The sequence below is a fragment of the Columba livia genome, chromosome 5, assembly GCF_036013475.1.
Source record: "Columba livia isolate bColLiv1 breed racing homer chromosome 5, bColLiv1.pat.W.v2, whole genome shotgun sequence".
NCBI classification, from domain to species: Eukaryota; Metazoa; Chordata; class Aves; order Columbiformes; family Columbidae; genus Columba; species Columba livia.
The window spans coordinates 19,661,360-19,683,841 of record NC_088606.1 but is presented as its reverse complement, the minus strand read 5'-3'; the positions used below and the strand labels follow the sequence as shown (position 1 = coordinate 19,683,841).

General features: G+C 39.6%; 1 protein-coding gene across 2 annotated transcripts in view; it reads right to left on the bottom strand.

Moving 5' to 3' along the window:
* Positions 1-1,559: 1,559 nt before the first annotated feature.
* KCNK10 (potassium two pore domain channel subfamily K member 10) overlaps positions 1,560-22,482 on the bottom strand; it is a 65,353-nt gene continuing 44,430 nt past the window's right edge. For both annotated transcript variants that reach the window (XM_005506157.3, XM_065063739.1), the window contains 3 exons: positions 8,582-8,768; positions 5,337-5,479; positions 1,560-3,317 (listed from right to left, as the gene is read on the bottom strand). In XM_005506157.3, the coding sequence (XP_005506214.1) occupies positions 2,688-3,317; positions 5,337-5,479; positions 8,582-8,768 (960 nt within the window). In that variant the 3' untranslated portion in view covers positions 1,560-2,687. The remainder of the gene's footprint in view (positions 3,318-5,336; positions 5,480-8,581; positions 8,769-22,482) is intronic.

The following is a 22,482-nucleotide window of genomic DNA, read 5'->3' as shown; positions in this document are numbered from 1 at the left end:
CAACTCACGACATTCTGTGATTCCATGATTCTATCATCTATATTTTAGCTTTTGCTCCTAACTGCCCACTAGGCCACAGTAAAACCCCAGATCTGAACAACATAAAACCTAAGTGCATCCATGCTGGCACTACAGAATTAGCACAACATGATCTGCTCTATTTCTGAGTGAGACTTTAGAAGATTAGTTCACAAGTGGCACTTGAGGCTAAACTTCATTCCATGCCTGCTGAAAACCAGGAGCATCAGGAGGGCTAAAGGACTTCGGTGCTCAAACAGACCTGCATCTTGCTGGTGTATGCCCATGGCTTGAGGACGCCGGGATCTGAGGATGGCCACAAGCTGCCACTTGCGTCCCTGTGAAGCCCAGCACAGGGCTGGGTGGATCAGAAGCCTCCAGGAGCCACAGCAGCTCTTGAGTCAGATGAAACCTCCCACGGAATGGGGCTCACTGCCCTGCCTCCAGTGAGCTAAAGCCAGAGCATAGCCCTGCACCTTAAGAGATTAATTGGTGAACCAAGCACAATTCAATTTCCGTTGGATCTTACTGACTTAAAGCAATCCCAAATGACCTAAAATATTTCAGACTTTTTTTTCATCCTTAATGTTCGCATAACAAAATTAGAAAGATGATATGATACTTCAAGTGAAGTGAACCAGCAGACAGAACATACTAAGAATTTCTTTCCTCCTCTGCACTAGTGGTATTTGGCTTGCTCCTGCAAACCGTGCAGACAATTAGATATGCAAATATGTAACTCAAAATCTGCATTTGCATTGCCATGCTTCTATTCATAGCCATGGCAATCATGTATTCCAGTGACCACTTAGATTTTGAGTTGGTACATTGTGCATAAAATCTCAGAAACTATAACAGAAAATGAAGCATGCATTCTTGTGTATGCAGAGATGGGCATGCAGTTCTAAACATCTGTGTCTGGATGACTTGTGAGTGTCTGTATGTTTGACCAGCTTGTAAGACTTGTTATGTCTCTGCCATCTACATCCATGCTTACTTTACCTATAAGCCTACAGTTAGAATTGCAGGATATTTAAGATCCTGTGAAGGCGCTGGGAAAGCATCACTGGTACAATCATGTGTATCTCATTTCCAGCATGCAAAATCTTCTATCTGCAATGGCAAACACAGTAGCCCACAGGCTGAGGCTACCAAAATTAGTGTGTCTTACAATTACCATTAATTATTTGGCAGCCTTTTCTTTTAATATTTGTTGTGAAGTCTAGGGACATTTGTACTTCTTATATCTGTACCTCCTATTTCTTATATCCATATATCCAGAAACTGCAAAAGATTTTTTTAAATGCCCACAGTTTGGTTACATTTCACTTTAGTCTCAAAATGCAGAGAACTCATGTTTAGATTTTATCAAGAGATAGCAAATGACAAACAAAGATAGTACCTAAAAGGAAATAAAACAAATAGTTCAAAATACCTGTTTAAAAACGTACAAAATATGACAGCATTAATGGCACTTAAAGCTATAAGCACTTAAAAGATTACCACCATATTTTTTTTCAACTTCTTTTCACAAATTTCTGTTTCTTCTTTTTTCTGAGATTATGACTGCAGCTCATGTCTAAACCCACACTCAGCAAAAGGCGCAGAGAGCCCTGAGATTCAATGGATACTCTGGCCCTCATGTGAATAGTGTATATGCTCTTATGTCTATTTTTAAAAATTCAGATTCAGCTACAGAGAACAGCAGTTTGCTGACATGCAAGAGCTAGAGCTTTCCTTCTGTCTTCATAGTCTTACAGCATTAAAATTGAAGATTTTTTCCAGTGGTAGAAAGTGTGAATGAGAAATTTTAAAAAATGGTTAACCCACTATTTTATACACCTAGTTAATATCATTAATGTCCTCTTCTTTTAAACGACATAGCACAACATGTTGCATTTTCTTCATATGCACTTTCTTGCTGAGTTTACATTGAATCATTGAATACTTCCTACACAAGAAAAAAAATCCATTTGTTTCTTTTCCTTTTTTATGTCACTGGTTAAGATAAATACCCATCAAGGATTTTTCTTTTTTTTTTCTTTTTTTTTTTTAATGAAAAGAGCAATCCAAACCTTAAATATGTCTGCGTTGATTTTTCAGACCAGCACCCAGCTGGTGGCTGTGTCCATGGACATTCTTTTGGAGTTTAGAAATATAATGCATCTGATTCAAAAATGGAAAAAAAAAATCTAGCTTGGATCACGTGCCAAAACTTAAACTAAGCCTTACTGAAAGTTTCTAGTTCACTCCAATCATTTCTCCTATTTTTATCACCAGGGGAAGGATTTATGAATGCATACTCCATGACAAAGCTACAGTCTTTTTCATCCCTTGCAAAGGCTATTACATAGCTGCCTGTTGTCTGATATTATGCCATGATGGGAGCACCCTGGTGATATTGTCATGGTTCAGTCTCTTCCTTTGTGTCTTGCCCTGGTAATCTTATACAGGTTGAAATTTCCATGTGCGTAGCTTTCTGTTGCCATTTTGCAGTGTTGTGTTCCTGAATTGTTTTGGCAGAGCAAGCTTGAGTCTTTATGGCACAGTGAAATATTCTTCAATGCTATATAATTCAGACTGAATAAGGAGTCTGTATAAGGCACGTGTCTCAATATATATATATGTATATAAAAACACTAACATTGTTAATTCAAGTCAAGCATCTTTTACATTTGATTTCTGTCTTCAAGTAACGCTTTGTTTTCATGTTCCCTTTCTTTGGTTTTATTTGGGATCACTCCATTCTCCAGGTCTGAGTGCTGCACAATGCAGTTGGTCAGGACTGCAGTGCTAGAAGAGTTCTCAGAATTGCACATCTTCTCTGTCTCCTCTTCCTTCTTTTCTTCATCCAAGGAGTAGTTTCGGAAGGTCTCGTAAATTTTACGCACATCCTCAGGGATGGTCTTTTTGAGGTCTTTGTTTTTCCTCTTGGTCATCTTAGCAGATGATCCAAATTTGTTAATGATGTTGTCCTCAGATGCCCCCTGCCCATGCTTGTTTAGCTGATCTGACCCTTTAAGGCGCAGGTTGTTAGGCCTGTTATTGATGCTTTCCTGAGATGAGGCCTTGAAGCGTCCTGATTCCAAGGCATTAAAGACAGACCGCTTCTCTGGAGAGAGCATGTCTAAGGAGTGGGCTCGCTGGTCCAGGCCCAGGCGCCGGCGCTCCATGCTCCGGATGGTGGCTGCCCGCTGAAGTTTGTCGTGGATCTCCACGCTGAGCCGTCTCCGTGTCTCTCTGAACTCTGCCGTCACATTCGCTTTCCACTCCGCTGCATGGGCCTTTATTTCTCCAACCTTGACAACAATAAGGAAGAGAAACGAACAAAAGAAAAAATATATCAAATTGAAGTGACAGTCTTTCCTACAGAACAGCAGCACAAGCACTTTCTTCTCTGCTGTAGAATGAGAGACCACTCCCAGTTCCTGTGCATACATCTGGACTCAAAAGTCAGCAGCAAAGTGGTTATAATGGGCAAGTTCTAAGCACACCAACTAGCGACTAGCTAATGGCTTATGTGGCATATGACTTGTCTGCCTGTTTCACATTTTGCCACCCCGCACATTTTATAACTGTGTTACATAAGGGGAGGTGATCATGCTAATCTGCCCTTGGTTAAAAACAAAATTCCTAATTTATAATGTCAGTGGTAGATAGACAGGAGTGAGCAAAATTAATCACCCATAGTTATAGCAATATGCTTCAGAACAGCACAACGACCCGTGTAGCAACAGAGTAACATATTTTCCTGTATTGCTCATGGATGGAGCTGTTCAGTCCCACTGAAGGTTCTGTTCAGTGCCACAGAGCAATTGACATTGGGAATATCTATCAGATAATTTCAAGTGGACCTCTGACTGATCCAGTATAGGGGCCATTCTCAGAGACAAATATAACTGTCTTGAATGGAGATTTCCATTGCATAACTGTCCAAATACCATCCTCTCAAGCCAGCTGGAGGAGTTTTCAAAACACACCAATGTTCTCTGTGGGTACCATGAGCATGTCCTTAAATGCCTCACTGTTTTGTTCCAGTTTACGCCTTTGTACCTGAGAGCAGAATAATGACTAAGAATAAAGCACTGACATGGCTGCTGTATTGAATAAATATTTATTCTGAAGTGAGAAAAAAAGAAGATAAATGACCAAGCAATATCTGAGGCAATGCAGGTCTTTTTCAAACTTCAGCTAAAGGAGAACAGACTGAGGAGCACGATGAATGCAGGAGCCCACCAAGCTCAATCGTTTGCTTGGACTGCTGTAGTCAGAACTCAGTTTCTGCATCCAGTGGTCCACAAGGAAGTCATCTTTTGTTCCTCAGGCTAGCCGAGTAGATCTGTATTCAGAACAGTATTACTTGTGGCAGCAAACATCTCACATCCACCATGACAGATCAGATTCCCACCTCTGGGTGCCTGCTGATGATCAACCTGACAGCCAAACCTCTCTGTGAAGACCCCTTCATTCACAGAAATGCACAGGGGATGCACTAGGCCTCAGGTAGCACAGCTGCCTTCATAAATTATAAACAGTGGTACTCCTCTGCCAAACTTTGTGTATGTCTGCTCTTTGGCTAACCCAGTCAGGTTAGCTTTGCTAGTAATGCAGGAGATTGACTTAAAAATTGAAATTATATTATCAATATCCTCCACAGTAGGCTTCAGCTCTATAGTAATGGAAATTGCCTTCTGTTTTCCACTCTTATTTGAGTGAAGCATTAGCAATACAGTCTTTAAATCACAGAGGGCATGGTCTGAGTGAATTTAATCATGTTCTTCCTGATGCTGACTACTCAGTTTCTTCAATTTTTCATAATATGGTACTCAGTAAGGGGCCTGATTCTAAAGTCTTATTCAGAAACATATTCCCCGACATAGGGAAAAGTGAGAAAACTCAATATAAACCCCTGGTTTAAAGGCAGGTTCTTGTTTCATAATGAAGAGAGCCAACTAATGTCTTTAAAACCTATGCATCTCCAATTTTTAAAGGTAGAACACTGCAATTTTTACTACAATTTTGTAGATAGTTTCAGAGTGAAGGCTGGCTTCTCTTATTCCATAATTGCAATCCTACTGATGTGTTCTGTATATTTGGTAGTACTGACAGAGGTGTAACAACCTAGGTTGCTTCAGCTGCGTTTTTTCCTCCCTTTGTGAAGGAGCTAAAGTTAAGAGCTAATTGGATACCAAAGGCAGCCAGTTGAACAAACTACAGGGAATACTGAGCACTGGTTATGCAGAGGAGCATCCTTCTTTAGACAAGCACTTAAAGCTCTCTTATAAAATGACAAACCACTGCGAAATTACTAGTCATACCTCTTCTTTTGTCTTCTTGGATAGGACTCTTAACCAGTCTCCAATCATACTCAGCACAGCAGCAAAATAGGCAAGGCCAACAAGGATCCAGAACCACACTAAGGGTTTATACCACTCCCGGTAATGGATGTCAGCATTTCCTCCTGAAATAAGCATATACTTATGCTTAGGAATTATGAGATGTCAAAATTATGACAAAATATCTGCAATTCTGAGAAATTCCTGAAAGTATTTTGTAACTCTTGTCAACAGTGCTGTAATTCTAATAACAGATGAGAGGCCTGTCAGATGGGAGAAACGCAGTTCTTAATTTAAGACTTTCTAAAATTACCTGTCATTCTGCTGCTATGTGACCAAAGCACCTAGTAAACATTTTTCTTTATATTGCTCATACTCTGAAGCAAGTCTGAAATTCCTGCTTTTATCAAGCCGCATGATCACATTTCCAAGAAAGAAGTATAATACAGCTACCCTTCCTTATTTTCAACTTCCTGAAGCCTGGTAGCCAAGAAACTTTACAATTCAATCCCCTCACATTATAGATTTTCTAGGGTTTTTTTGTTTTTAACTACAGGATTCAGAGACCTATGTGCAAGAGAAAGAAAAGCAGCTTTGTCTTTCTCTACAACTTAGGATATCTGACAGGAAGCCAACTCTGCACCAGCTCTGATAATAAGGAGATATTGTCTACTTGGGTATCAGTTATAGGGATGCATCCTCTTGCCAGTGACTTGAGAGGAGATATAGATCAAATGAAGCAACAAATATCCTATATTGTTTTCATGCAAGTTTTAGGATGAGCTGGTAAAAAAAGTATGAGGCATTTGGCAACTCCAGTGGACTGTAAAGAGCCTAACATAAATGCAGCAGCAGCCAGGCTGCTACCTACCGTGGAAGAGAATAAACTTTTCTGAAAGACAGCAACCACAACCTTACTTTTGAGACTCCCGGTCCTCTCACAGTGCTATGTGAACTGTAGAAGAAGAGACAGTGAGAGGCAAGCATGACCCTGAGCTGAAGAGAGAGCGGCAAAGGGGCTGCACAGTCATGTCCCTCAATGCAGGTGAAGAAGCACGACCCTTAGTGGTACCTATGTAAATCTCTGTCTCAAGTTCAAGCCTACCAGGGCACTCAGGCAGAGGACTGCATATTTCCTGGACTACAGTCTTGGTTAGACAAGAGCTAGACACCAATCTGTACCTCTGTATAACTACAGAGAGCTTTTAGGATTTTGCCCCATTAAAATCACCAGACAACACAGTTCTGAGCAGCCCCAATAGCTTTTGGCAACTGGAGACATTCCTATGACTCTAATTTTATCCAGACTTTGTATGAGCATACACACAGTAAGCGAACATCCCCATGGAAGCTCAGACATTTGAGAATTGGCAGGGACCCAAATATTGGTTTTGATGTTAATCTCTCCCTATGCACCGCATGAATCACTCTCTTTTTTCCAGTCTTTAAGAGTGGGAAACAACGGGAGGAGGGACCTGCTGTTTCTACGGTACAGCAAGGCTCTTCTGATCATACACCTCCCTGAGGAAGCTTGCTACGACGCTGATTGTCTAGGTCTGTCTTACGGAGTAATCAGGCGACTGAGAGAGTATGAGACCACTTTTTTCAGCCTATCAGATATTCTGGTTTTTTTTCAGGTTCCATCCACAGTTGTATTTCCCACAATAGTACAAAAATTTTCCCAGTTTGGGAAGAGGTGGGACACATTCAAGGTGGAATAAATCAGCACAGCTCCATTGATGTGGTTTTACCCAATGTAATGTAGTATTTTCCCTTTGATGTTGAAGGGACAGAGATATGGAGAGATTGAACTGACAGAAAATCAAAGCCACAGAAAATCTGTCCCAAAACCAGCAATAAACCCCAAATCTCCTGGTGATCACCTGCCTTAAACTCTTATGAGATGACCTCTGAAGTTTGCTCATTCAGGGTCCGCCATTTGATTTTTGAAAAATTCTGGTCCTCAGTAGCCACCAAGCTGTGAATTATATTCTCCTAATCATGTTGGATTTAGACCAATTTAATGCAATATTAAGGGCTTTCTTACTATTATGTTATTAAAGAAAACAATATTGAAGTGTGATATGCTTAAGAAAAGTATTGTGAGACAGAATATTAGTGAGATTCTCTTCACATTTAAGTAGTTAAAATGGACCAAGCTCATACAATCACTTCTGTACCTGAATGCTCAAAAAATGCTTCTTTTTCATATCTGGAGCTCCCTTTGTTCAGTGCCTTTTTTTTCTCAATAATTCATGTCTTCTATACCACTGTGTCATTAAAAGGGAAGATCACAGTGTTGTCTACAAAAAGACTTGTCTACACCTCTTCAGCAAAGAAACCTTTATATATCCCTGTAGTTTCATTTCATGTTTTTAACTCATTCATATTTCACTGATTTATAGAAAGTAACAAAACACTACCATAATAGGGCTGTTTGTAACACAGGCATCTTAATGCCTTTAGTTAGGACCACTAACAGGAATGAGGAGTAGGGGTCATGCGCTAATGGGAAAAAAATCCACTTATTTTAACCACCTTTTTGTTAGCAAAGCAGTAGAATGAAAAAAAAAAATCTCTCATCTCTCCAGCCAACAGTCTTAACTCACTCATCATAAACTGAAAAGGATGGATATTTTTAGTTCCTGCTAGTACTCCTAGCACTGAGATGCATACCCCATTAGTCCTTCTCTTTCTACAGCAGTTTTCCTTAATAGGGTACCCGCAACATCAACATTTCTGATAAGGTTAGAGAACAAAATTCAGCTTCTGAAATGCTGCAGCTCATGTAGTACCAGCCCATTACTGCACGGAAGCAGAGGTTTCTCCAGCCCTATGGCTCAGCCCTACTTTGTAAAAGCTTCATCCATTCATCATTTTGGCTACTTGCTTCAGGAATCACCCTCAGACTGAGACCTAATGCACTAATACAAATCTTGAATTCAATGGGAAAGTCATTTAACTTGTGCATAGTTCATTGCACAGTGAAGTATAATCAGGATTTTCCAGGCTCCCATTAGCTACACTGCTGAAAGCTTGCAATCTGAAGATGGCAAGGCACCTGGACATTAAATCAGCCTGGTGTCCTATTGCACAGCAACCCCAACAGAAACACCAGGCATCATTTCACTGGAATATAATGCACTGTAAAAAGCCTCCTCCCCACAGTGGATAAATTCTAAGAGCCAAGGCCTTCGTGCACAGCACCTAGGCTCAAAACTGCTCACCTGCTACAAAGTCACCGAAGCCAACTGTAGTCAAAGTGACAACCACAAAGTAGGTGGACTCCAAGGCTGTCCATCCCTCAATGTGTTTGAAGATCACTGCAGGAATGGTCACAAAGACAATGCAGCCTGCCAGGATGAACAGGATGGTAGAGATCACCCGGATCTTCGTTTGACTCACTTGCTTTTTCTAGAAAAAGGAAATAGCAAAAGAAAAACCTTTTTTTGAGTGGATTTCTGGGACTGTATACCTTGTGAATGGAAGACTGATTGTTCTGGTGTCACTCAGTATTTCTCTTTCTGCCTCTTATGAGCTTATGAGGTAGAAAACAACCCTCCCTCCCCATTAATGAGAGCCCCCCCCAGGTGATAGAAAACCTCTATGTCTGGGCCCAGAAAAATGGTGATTCGCATTTTCCATGCACTATGCAGTTACTCACCTACCAGAAACACAGCCTAGAAAAACAGTTCTGAGCTTCAGAAAGGCTCCAGTACACTCCAGTTGAGTTCAATGTGTAAGAAAAAGTGCACATTCACACCTTCATAGATGTATATGTACACCCACATTGCCTCGCCTCGCCAGCCTCAAGCATTCAACAAGAAAGACCAAGACTGAAATGAAAATAAACACTTTTTTTTTCTAAAATCCTGAGATTTTATGTAGAAATAATTAATGCTTTGGGTTTTCTAGACTTCTCTCTGACTCAGGATTTCCAGCTTTCATTCACAAAGGTTAAATCATTTTCAAAAATAGCTATATTATTGGCTCAGTCCATAAATAAAGGATTTATGTCAAATACCTAACAACCTGAGATAAAATTACCTACGCAAATCCACGCTGGAAAGCTCTTGAACAAAGAGTGTGTGTGTTACCAGCTGGTATAAACCAAATACAAGTAGTGTAATTGCAACATTTGACACTCCTAGATCATATAAACTCTCCCTTTATTTAACATAAACTTACATTTTGGTTCCAATAATACTGATGCAAGCCTGGATTAACACAACTGATGGATTTATTTCTGGTTTTCTGTGCTGCAAGTAAACTCAAAATTCAATAGAGTTTCATGAGAGAGCTGGAAATTACTAGAAATCTTACTATGGATTAATTACAGTGGTGGTGTAAATTCTGCATTTATCCTGGAAAAGGAATGTGCAGGTCACTGCAAGTCACATATTTCCAAATCAGTTTTCCAAATCAAGCATCTCCCTTAACCCAGAAATCAGATCTCATTTCAGATTAAGACATTGCCTAGACAGGAAATGAGGTCTCAGAAGTTACCATTCTAATATATAAAAGGGATATTGCCTGAACTGGTTAATATCTAACCAGTCTGTGAGCAGTACTACTGCTTCCACTGAAGCAAGATAATTTCTTTTAGTGGTGCAATGTCAGACCCTCATTAGCCACTCATCTGACCAGGGATGCTCCGCAGTTAGAACGCAGGTAGCTGCATAAATACACCATGTTTCAGAAATCCTTTTATTTCTGAAACTGTTTGAGACAAACTCTGTGCTTAATTTCTTTTCTTTTTGCGTGTATATGTTGTTTTCTGTGTCTGGCTGAACAAAAATAGATAAATAGAATTAGTAATATCATCCCATAAATAAAGATTAATCAAATACAAGACGTGGAAAAAACTGCCATTGAAGTGCCAAGAAGAAAAACACCACAAAAATATAAAACCTGACTTGACTTTTTATTTCCTTTTTTCCTGTAAAGCCATTATAAACAGATTGCTAAAGTACTAAAGGATGATCTAACTTCTTTAAGAGTTATGGACACACATGCACAATGCCAGGATTTCAGAGCTACTTATGTGTAGTGAAGGGAAAGCAACTGATCACATGGATGTTATATGGTGTCTTAGATTGGCACATGTGCTTTTTGTTGTGGAGGACCAGGCTTTAACCAAGTTCTTGTTTATTTTATGATTTGGTCAAGGTGACTTATGTTTAGTGTTTAGTTTCCTGATACATAAAAATGAAATGGCAGACACCTTACTACAGTGGAAGTTATAAGGTACATGCAGTGGTGTATGGCACTGGGAATCCTTGGACAAAATGTACTTTGAAGCTGCCAAACACTACTAGTAAAGAAAAGTTATGCATAATAATCCTTCCTCCAGTCCCCATATAGCAACATTAAAATGCATTTCAATATGTGTCAGGATTGTCATATCTCATGGTAGAAACAGGAGTGCAAAGAATGGCCTACAAATCAGAACCAAATGTTCAGGACATCCACTTATTCATGAGTGATAAATTCAGCCAAAGTTTGTTGGGTTTTTTATGTAAAAATGGAAATGATGTTAACGAGAGGCTCAGCAGACAGGCCTGACTCATGGTTATTGTGCACCTCGGTTGCTTGCACAAGAGCAGAACAGCTGAGGGTCTATTTTTTCCTTATTCTTCCACTGGTACAAATGAAGTCAGAAAGCAAAGGTGAATCAGGCACAGCATTTTCAGAGCTACTGAAAAGAGCACAACAGCAAGACGCAGAAGCAGAATTACTTAATGGACAACACGTTCAGGATACATGTGAAAAGGGGGTCTTTTTACAGTTAGACATGCATTCAGAAGATATTCACATAGTAGAGCAGAACTGCTACAGATCCAAAAAATACTAAGGCATAAATATCGTTATTCGTGGAATAGGTACATTGTAGTAATCACACATTACAAAAAGGCTGGTTTGCATGTTTTCTTTGCGGATGGAGTTGGCCTTGCTGTTTTCCTACACAGAAAACTTTGTGCTGCCCAGGTTCTCAGAAATAAGGATATGCAACTTTTACATTCCAGTTTTGCCACTGTTGTATCAAGACAAGACTAAACCACTCAATAGCACACTGTACCAAGTCATTATTAAAAGAAATATAACAAATATAGATTATATCTATATATGGTAGAGATATAAAAATACAATAAAGGCTGAGAAATCTGAAAATGTTAATACAAACTTTCCTTTTACATAGTATATGCAATCTGGAGCAGTACACTGGCAAGTAGCTGAGCAACTCCAGCCAGGCTAACACATCCTGTGAGCCCATTTTGTGGCATAAATATAGAATTTCTATATGTGTCAAAATGAAATAGTAAGAGAGGCCTTTCTCCAGAGAATGTAGTTCATCTCATAGCACTTTAAATAAAATGAAAACACTTTTGAAAGAAATGTTTTCTACTTTTTTTTTTTATTTTGTTTTACCAACAAGTTCTCTCCAGGTTGATGAAGCAGGTAATTCATGAGACACTCATCAAATTAAAATAAATTAGTGCCTGCTAATGAGAGAGGCCTCAATTTAAATTCTCCTAGAGCTAATCTGGAAAAAGACTGAAGGAGGAATCTTAGAAGAAATTAATGGAGATTCTTCTGTCATATGTTATAATAACCTATGAAGGGTCATTTATAAATTTTTGAAATTTCTAAAATTTCTAAAAAACTAAAAGAGGGTAGATTTAGATTACATATAAGGAAGAATTTTTTTACAGTGAGGGTGGTGACACACTGGCCCAGGTTGCCCAGAGAGGTGGTAGATGCCCCATCCCTGGAGACATTCAAGTCCAGGCTGGACGGGGCTCTGAGCAACCTGATCTAGTTGAAGATGTATCTGCTCATTGCAGGGGGGTTGGACTAGGTGATCTTTGGAGGTCCCTTGCAACCCAAACTATTACATGATTCTATGCTTCTATACTTTCCATTTACTAATGAAGAAGCTGATTTTACTTTCAAGGTGGTTAAGTGCCAAACAGGCAATGTCATTGCATATGACACCATCTTGCTCTTATAATTCAAACAACCTAATGTCAGTCTGCTCCAATGCCAAGAAGAGTGAGAACATTCTGACTGAGACATCTTTATCAGTGGAATTCAGTTCCTATGCATCTTTTCCATCAATAATTGTAACCTTGCTTCTCCTTTCTTTTCTATTATGTACATGGTGGTCTTATCAATTTTGGTCTTACACAATAATTTCAGGAGTTAAAAGAAATCTTTTTTATTGTTTTTTTTCCCCTCTCTCTCATCCTACAGATTAAAGCTGATGAACTGGATTCTTTCATGGCTTCTGCCACTTTTCTGACCTGACTGATGACAACAAAAGGACCAAAGTTCCCAAGTTCCCACACTGAGGCCACAGGGATGAAACATATTCCTTCAAAAAGGGAGGAGACATCAGGTATACAATCAATAGATGCTAGAGGCATTCATCAGAGTAGACTAAAAAATATATGGAACATATTCCCATGAACATCATATTTCAAATATGTTTATTCCAATATTTTGTAGTGTCACCTCCCATTTCACAGAAACTCCCCCAGTATACAGTACTACTCAACCAAAAATACCACTGGAACATTTGCTGCTTCACAGTGAGCTCAGATGGTTCCTTTGTCTTCCAGACATCATCTTTTCTGAATTCCTGACAAATATCCTCAAGACTCCAAGCAAGTTGTTTACCTTTTTTTGGCTAGATGACCGATGGCATACTGTTAGTGCTCATATAGAGTGTTTTCATGGAACATGCTGTTGACATCTCTTCACAAGGCTCTGTATTTTGGAGCACTCCTCCAAAGAAAACATATTTCTTTAACATTTCTTTTGCCTCCTTCAATTACTCTTAACTTAATGACTTTTCTGATGCTGCCAACTATTCTTGGAACAGATTGTCTCTGCCCATGCACTAATTAAACAGCTTCTACATCACTTTCTCCAGATCAAGATATTTCAACAAGCAGAAAGCTAGTCTTTGTACTCAAAGCATAAAACAGAGTATCAGATATATCAGTCCTACTTTTTTCTCTGCCACAAACGTTAGGTATGTCTTCAGTCAAAACATTTATACTAGGCGAGTGCAGACAGTGCAGTTAGACACAGGGTCACACTGCTGCCCTTTCAGACCAGTCAAATGCAATCCAGCCCTGGTCCAGAGCCTGGCACACACCTCAGTAAAGAGCGATGCCCATCTCAATGGGCTGTATGGAAAGACTGGCCCAGCACTGGGTTGACAGAGCTCCTCCGTGATACGGTAGCATCAGCCTCACTGCTGCCTATGCCTGTCACTGTGGATTTCTTTCTAACTTCTCCTAGCTCCTTCACATTCTCAATGAGACTGAAATGAAATGTATTTTGAATATCACTGGCTTAGAGATAACATCTAAGAACAATACACGAATCTTTTGTTCTTCTGTGTTCTCTGTATGCAGCCAGTACCAGACAGCTCCAACACACCCACCACAGGATACCGAGCCCCTCAGCCAAGACAGCGACACCTCTGGGAAAGTATTTAAGAAAGTGCAGCAATGCTTGACAGGCAGAGGAGGAGGGGAGAGAGCAGGGAAGAGCAAGGGCAGGGGATGGGAGGTGATGGATGGCAGAGCAGGTACCTCCCTGAATGACTGTGGCCCATGTAGGACCAGTGCTGGGGCAGAGGAAAGAGCTGAGGAGGAAGGAGCAGCAGAGAGAATCCGCTGCATCCTGACCCCAACCGCTGTGCTGCTGTCTGCCACACTGGGGGGACCAAGTGTGACCAGCAGCAATAACATGGGCAGAGATGTCTGGGGTGAAATGAGTCTGGGAGAGGGTGAGGAAAGGTATTTTGAATTTCTGTTTCTTTGTTTTTTATTTCCAAATACCCAACTCAGTCACTAAAATTTTATACTAATTAGCAATGAATTAAATACCCAAGTTAAGTTTGTTTTGTCTGTGACAGTACCTGGTAAGTGATTTAGCTGTCTTTATTTTGACCCATGAGTTTTCTCATTCTTGTTTTTCCTATTTTTTCCCCATCCTGCTGCAGGCAGGGGAGTGAGCAAGTGGTTATGTGGGTGCTTGCTGCCAGCCAGGGCCTATTCACCACATCCATGAAGCATAACAGCAGAATTTTAAATAACATATTTTAAAATACCTACATTTCAGACACCTCCATGGGTTAAGAAAAATTATTTTAACAATTCCACTAGAGACAGGCTTCCCCCATTCTAACCAGCTTTCTTGGTGCCTCAGTGCTATTTTAATTCTCATGTTTTATAAAGAAAGCTGCTATTGCTGCATAAGAAGATGCAAAAACCATTCCCTATTTCTTAACTGTAGTAAATACCATAGGGGAGTCAGATATGTAAAAAGCTGTAAGTTCTCACATTTGTTACTAAGCTTGGGAGAGACAGTCCTGGATACATGCAAGGCACAGGTCAGAGTAAAGAATAATTTTTTTACGTTGCTGTTTTTCCCTATAAAAGCACATTTCTGTGGGGTGTTTGTCTAGACGCAGATGGAATATGCAGCAAGCTTCTCACAGAGCAGCAGCCCTCTCTAATGTTATTTTTATAAACCTCTAGGCATGGATCTTGCTGCAGTCACAATGTGAGTACTGATACTGTGTTAGGAAAATACAGAAACACTGGCTCAGAAATTTTCTAGGCTTGATATACCCCATTCCAATCTTCTTCCTCTCTCTAGAAAACACACACAGGGTTTTCTGATATGCACCAACTAATTACTGCACAATATTTATTATGCTACTGAAGAAACAAAAACAACAATAATGATCCCAGAACAGAGCTCTGTTCTGGCTGAGCTGTATTCAGCCCAAGAAAAAAATACATGTGGAATGAGTGGGATCCATGTATATATGTGCTTTTCTCAGACATGAGACAAAGCACAACAGAGGCTCATGGCACAGAGTTCAGCAATTTCAAAGGATGCTCTCAGAGGCTGAATTTGGAATGTATTGCTACTTCCTTCCTTCAGTTCTCTTCTGAGTCACACCTATATTCCCCTCTTCAGGGAGTGCAATAATGGGTTAATAATACATGTTCCACATCACTTCCCTGTACCTGAATGGATTCTACCTTGCCATTCCTGGTAAGCCTGATTTTTATCAGTGTTGAGTCAATGCTTTCATCTTGTTCATCAGTTAAAAACAAAATGCAGTTATGATGGTGCAAAGTGCCACATATCAGCAAGACTAGATTTATGAGTTCATGCTCAGCATCTAATTAATGAATGCACTGAGAAAGAGAAAGACAATTAGTGTAGCTAGATCAATGAGAGATCTAGTTATCTGTTGCATGACATGGCCACACTCGAAGTCTCAGCAAGAAAAATAAAATTGAAATTCTTGTTAGAATCATCTCTGCTTAGCAGGGCAGATAACTTCAATATTCTTTTTTTTTTAAATCTCTGCTTGGACTTTCATTTTTTGTTCTATTATTTTGTTGTTTTGTTTTCTTCCTCTCCAGTGGAATAAAGCATCCAGATTCCTTCATACTGTTGAGTTTGCAGAATGTTTCCCTAGTGATTAGGAATGCAACATCAGCATTTGTAAGATTAGAGTGGAGACTTTGTTGGACCAGATATTGAAAGGTTTAACAGTGGCCTTTGGAAATCGGGAGTAGATCTTCAGGCCAGACTCCTTGTATCTGTTTCTGGCCTGAAGTTTTCTATGTCTGCTTAGTTTAGAATAACTGGCCAAGCAGCCTTCTCTTTTCCCTTCTCAAGTACAATAACATACATTATTCTCTACAAGAAATTCTTGCAGAAGCCTCCAAAGCAAATTTTGAATTCACAATGAGATTCGTCATGGCTATTAGCAGTATAAAGATTGCAATGTTGCAGTCTTTCTACAGAAAAAGTCTATTTGTGACTACCCAAGTAATGCAAGTGTATACTCTCAGATAACTTGCCCACAGGGAGTGGGTTTTACTCTAGGTGGGATATAGATTCCAGAGAAGTACATGGAAAGTAACAGGTGGAAGACAGAGCAGCTCCTCCCAGGCAAAAATGTAGAAATAGTGGAAAATGTCTCAGCCCTAGAAGTCTCCCTCCATGACATAACTCTCCCCCTGCTCCTCCCAGACTTCTCCAACACTTTACACGAGCTGCCACTGCTGCCTGCTTAGAGCTTCTGTGTCCAAAGGTAAAAAGAGGGCAGTGTAAGGTGAAGGATGCATCAAATACTTTGTCCCATGGCTCAAAATAGTCTGTGTTTATGTGCCAAGGAAAAATACGAACATGTAAGTTAACGTTACTGGTTCATATAATAGCTTGACAGTCCTGAAAGGTGAAGGCTGAATACATAAAACAACAGAGCACTACATTCAGCCTGTACCAAACCTTGAAGCAGCATGTCTTGAGTAAGAAAGCAGCACAGTCATCATGCCTGGGATGAGGCACCACATACAGATACCCTCATGAAGTAATTTCTACCTATTGCTTTCCAAGATCCATTGCCTCCCCTCACACTCAGTCTCTGATGCTTCCCCAAAGGTTGCCCACAGGAGTCCTGGAGGATACTCTGAAGAACACTAACTAGAATGGCTTTGTTTATTTGCTGAGAGAGAAGGAAGATCAACAATCACTGTATGGTGAGTGATGTTGTGTTGCAGCTGCTTTTCTGTCTTGCTTTTCCTTTACTCCCCATATTGCAAATCTAAACAATCTTGAGTTTAGGATTTTTTTTAGGATATAAAACAGGTTTTCAGTTATGGCAACACGCGACACATGGGATTTGGTATTTCAGCACTTCACCATTCTGTGGGAAACTACAGTGGGTCTGTGGAATCCTTGACAGAGAGTATGGGAACAGAGATCAGCCTTGAAGATATTAAGGTTTACCCTTGAGAAGGATGGGAGTAAAGGAGTATCCAGAGATAGTAAGTTGTACTCGTGAGAGAGAAGGGATGTACCCGTGAGAGAGAAGGGAGTAGAGGAGTAACACTGATGATAGCAAAATTAGCCAATGAGATGTTACTGCTGTAACTTGTAACCAATAGTGAAGAGACACATGAATTGGTAGAACTGTATAAAAATGCACTTGTAGCAATAAATGGCATCTACTACTTCCATCCTGGAAGAACTTGGTCCATGTCGTTTGTCCATCTCAACTGTGACACCATTCATCATAACTTAAGGCAATAATGAAAGGAGGATATTCACTATCAGTGCTTTGGAAAGATCTTAACTTCCAGGCTGATGGTTGAAAATTTCACATGTACTTTGGCATTAATCAGGCATTAAAGCAGCTTCCATTGAAGTATCTTGTTTTTAAGCTTCACACAGAGTATTGAAGGAACCCTAGCTGCTCAGCAAACTCTTAGTCGTGCTTTCAGCTCCTGTTTGTCTTGTGTTTCATGGGATATAATTGCTGGAGACTCATGGGGTTTATTTCCAATGCACTTCACTGCAATTAAAAGTTATGTCACTAATACTAATTTTAGCACAAGGCAGACAGGTATAGTTTTACCCTTTAGAACAGTGGTTCCTGAACATTTCAAACCATAAAGCAGGGCTGTTTAACTTGTTTAATAAGAAGACTGGGATTCAGTTCTGCACGAAAATGCAACTCCTTGCCACTGTTTATATTCAGATCGTTCTGCGTACTAATCTGGTTTCAAACTAAACGAGAGGCAGCAAACACTGGGCTTTGATATAGAGAAAGAAATAGTGCTCATCTTTTTTCACCAAAGAAAACAGAAAATAAGCAGATAGAAGGAACAACAGAATAGCTGGAAAAGGACAGAGATCATATTCCAGAAAAAATCCATGATATGCTTAAAAAACACCCTGAGCACATTTTAAAAGGGGGGGGGGGGGAAGTGGAAAAAAATCTCTTCCTGAAAACTTACTTCATCATTACTCTATTGTTTTTATGTTCTTCTTAAAGGATGATAAATCATCACCCACAGATTGATCCATCATCCATAGAAGGGTTTGGAAACCCATATACTCAGTGTCATTTGCCAAATATTCTCTTAACTTGCACTTAAATCAGTTTTTTAGCCATGAATTGCCTCCTACACCTGTTTTTGGTTTATTAATTAATTCTGTGCAAACATTCAAACAGGTGCTAAAAAAAAAAAAAAAAAGAAAAAAGCTAAAGTAGGTGAAGAAAAACCCTGAACATAACACTGGATCTTGGTTTCATATACTACGATAGCTGCAGTCTATCCACGATGAGAAAGTGATGCAATGAAAATTGTTTCCCAAATGAACTATTGCAAATTACTGTAATACAGACAGATACCTGAACAGTGATAAATAAAGCATTTATATTAATTATGGATTCCTGTACTAGGTTTTGTACAATGTTGTAAGAGCTGTAAAATATTATGAGCACTGCAGTTCAGTGACAAGAGTATGAATCCAGTAAGAAGAATTACTGAAGGTTTGAACCTCTAATAATTTTAAATAATGAAGAAAAAATTAATGAAAATATATTTAAAAGCCTCTTGTAAGCAGGCAAAACAGTACAAGATTCCATCTGAAACACCCTGTCATCAACAGCTTAACACTCACAGGAAAAGGTACTACAGGAATAACAGTGATAATTACTCTGGGGGATGGGCTTCAATGCACATTAGGTTTCAGTTTCCATGCACTGAAGCTGACTTCAGATTTCCAGATAACAGTATACTCTAGATTAAGCTAGTTTTAAAGACTAGTTTTGAAACAGTGTTTGCTCCTCTGTTTATACTATCATCTTTTTAGTGAGACTGCTTTGATTCTAAAATTGGAGCAATTACTATCTCTTCCTGGTGTCACCATGTTCTACGTTCTTTCAGCTGCTGCCTTCTCTTTCTAGCAACCCCAGGAATGCTCTTTCAGCTGCTACCAGGCTCAACACCTCCTGGAGTTCTCTTTAGAGGCAGACTCACCTCAAGACCTTCATGATCCTCTCTTTGAAGTTGCCTCAGGCTGAGGCTATACTTCTGGCAAGCCCTTGAAGGCCTAACAGACATTGTTGATAAATTGTTTAAAAGATCTTTCAGAGATGTCCAGATCTGAATTTAACTGTTCAGGTTAATATTAACCCCTAAATTACATGCCAATTTGCAAGAGGTTATTCCTTGCTGGATTAAAGACAGACATGCTCTACAGACAGCACATGTAGCTTTAGACTCTAAACTTGTTCTCAATAACAAAGACCAGTGAATAAGAACAAATCAGCAAAATGTTTGCTGCACGTGAGTTAATTTCTCTAAAGCAGATTAGCTGTAAGCATCACTAACTGAATTAAATACCCACTTACTCGAAAGAAAATGCCAAAAGCGGGATTCCATAGATTTTGTCATGTATTTTTTAACACTGGCTTACTATCTCAGCACTGTGCAGCAGAAAGATACTTTACCGCATCTCAGATATAATGGATGGGGAAAGTGATCCTATGGGTAAAACCAACATATTCAAGGCCATACCATAAGCCAGTGGTTGAACCTAAAATAGAATCCAGAGACAAATTTGGCTCTGGTGGATGAAGAGTCACTGCATGTAATGAAGTCACAGCCTGCACCAGTAGTTGTTTAGTTCACCCATAGGATTATCATTTGCCAGTATCTTCTACTGAGCACTGGAGCACAAGGACTACTAAAGCTTTCACCACCTGTGCATCTTCTTCTGGCTCTTCAGTCTGACTAGCAGGTCTCAACACAGATGTGCCAGTCTCTTGCCTTCCTTTCCCGATTTCTTACACCCGGTGATTGAGAGCTCTTGTGCTCTATGGAAAGCATCTTTAAAGTTCTGTCAGTTCTGTTCTGCTCACTTGCCCCTGACAGCGGTTTCCCAGGGGGTCCTGTTAACCAACTCCTTGAACAGCTGATCGTGGGCTTTGCTAAAATTCAGGCTCCTGACTTTACTATTTAACTGACCCACATCCCTCAGGACTGCGAACTCCACCACTGTATGATCACTGCAGTCCAGGCTACCAGCTGATTATCATCAGCTAAGTTACAAAAAGCATGTCTTCAGATTTAAAACAGAAGAACTGAAAATGAAATTAAAATATTTGCTACATACATAAGGCACTATGGATGTATTGCTGGCAAATACTGAAGTGTGTCTAGATTTTTTTTTTTTCCTTATGTTGTAAAGTCCATTTTTAGCCAAATATGCTTTATGAGGATTATGAAGGATAACAGATTGCCTGCAGATCTCTTCTGCTGGTATTTGATTATGTATGCATCCATAAACTCAGTGTTAACTGCAAAATTCAGATCTGGATCTAGGTTTTGTTTTAAATCACTCCTAAATTACATGATACTGAGATCTGAAATGTACATTCAAGTGCAGACCTAGTTGAAATAAAGACCACATAAGTATCTATATATGCAAATCAATTCTCTGCTGACCTACAAGCACCCCTTTTTAAATCTCACTCAGGAAACTGTGATTCTCAGGTGCACCTTTAAGGTATTATAGGCAAAAGAACAGATAGTAAGGTGAGATTGTTTACATTCATTTCTTACTGATACTACTCTGGGTTTGTAAATCATTGCTCTAAAACACCTCTTCCTATCTGTACAAGCTCTCACTACACATAGTATTTTTTTCCTGAGCAAGTTATTCTGCTGCAAAAAAAAACAGAAGAAGCTTCAAAGAACCAAATTCCCAACTAGTGAGAGATGCAGAGAATCACAGGAATCAAATGAAAAATGTTTCAGGTCAGCATACTTTTTAGTCTGTATGGTGTTTATCTTCAAGGCTACATCACCTTTGGTCTTCCAGTAACAAAGTGATCTTGTATATGACAAAAGTGTTTGCATCATTTCTTCCTCAAAGTTTTCCCACAGGTAACTTACCAAGTACGAAACATATGAAACATTATTTTTGCTGGGGAAAGTGAATTAAGGGAATTGTGAAGGAAAATTTCTTCTGCCATGTAGCGAATGGCTGTTTGCTCCTAGTCGCCCTTTCTTCTCACAATATCTTCACGGTAGCTTCACTTATCATCCCTAACTACTTCTTTCACCCTCTCAGCCTCACTTTAATTTCCATCTTTCTTCCCTTCAAAACTTTCTGCTCCAAAATCAACCTGCAATTTGCTACTGTCACATCATTTTCCTGACCATTTAAAAACACTGCTTACAAATTAGTGTTTCCACAGTCTTCGTGCACTGAGGTCCTGTTCCTGGGAATCAAAATCCCCGTTCTATGGAATCAAAGTGCTAATAACCAATAACAGAATGTAATGGTCTTCATTGCAACAAATAGAAATCCTTACTATATAAAGGAAACGTAGGTTTCCTTTCTGCTGACTGATTTTTCATATTTCTCAGACTTCTTTTTTGGTGGAAATGACCCAGGAAATTGTTTGGCCAAGCTCTGAACACTGAAAATTCAGCTCATAAATCTTCTGTCATTTTGGAATAATACCGTGTATGTGCACCACTAGGTTGAATTTCATGCACCATCCTGACAACTCTGTCCAGAGACAGGATTCCAGCAGATGGCAGATTGATCACTGTGCTGAACTGTATCCTTGTGGAAGTTCTTGAGTGATTTTTTTAAAGTGGCTTTTTTCCTTACAGAAAAGCATAATGAATGGTATTATATTAAAAAAATAAAAGACAGAGTATTAATATCTTGAGTGGGTTTTTAGCAGCTGGTGTAATTATACACTGATGTTGGCTAGTAACGAAATGTAATAAAACAAAATAAAAGAGATTGTGTTGATTTTTGATGTATTTTCATTAGCTAACAGGAAGTAGAGAGGAAGCTTTTCCATCAGTCTTCCATTAATTGAATCTGCTCAGAAATGCAGGTGTCACATCATATATTCAGAAATACAAATAGCTAACATATCACCTAGGTTATAACATATTTTCCTATTAACTGTGTGCCAAATTTTGAATTCAGTAGCAAGAGTGCAAATCCAGCCGTGAACTAGATTTGAATGTCTGGCTCTGGAAATGGTCTCACCTGAAAGTTTGATTCAGCTGCCAAATATTAGAAGATGCGGGGCTGGAGGAGAATGTGCAGGGTGGGGGCTGCCTGGCAGGAAGCAGATGGGGTCCCTGGTATAGCATTGCCCTAGGGCAGCAGAGGTCAAGGTGGTACTTCAAGGAACCTTCGAACAACTTTGAACAGAAAACTTTTGTTGAGAACTCACTCACCAATCCTGCACTGGTATCAG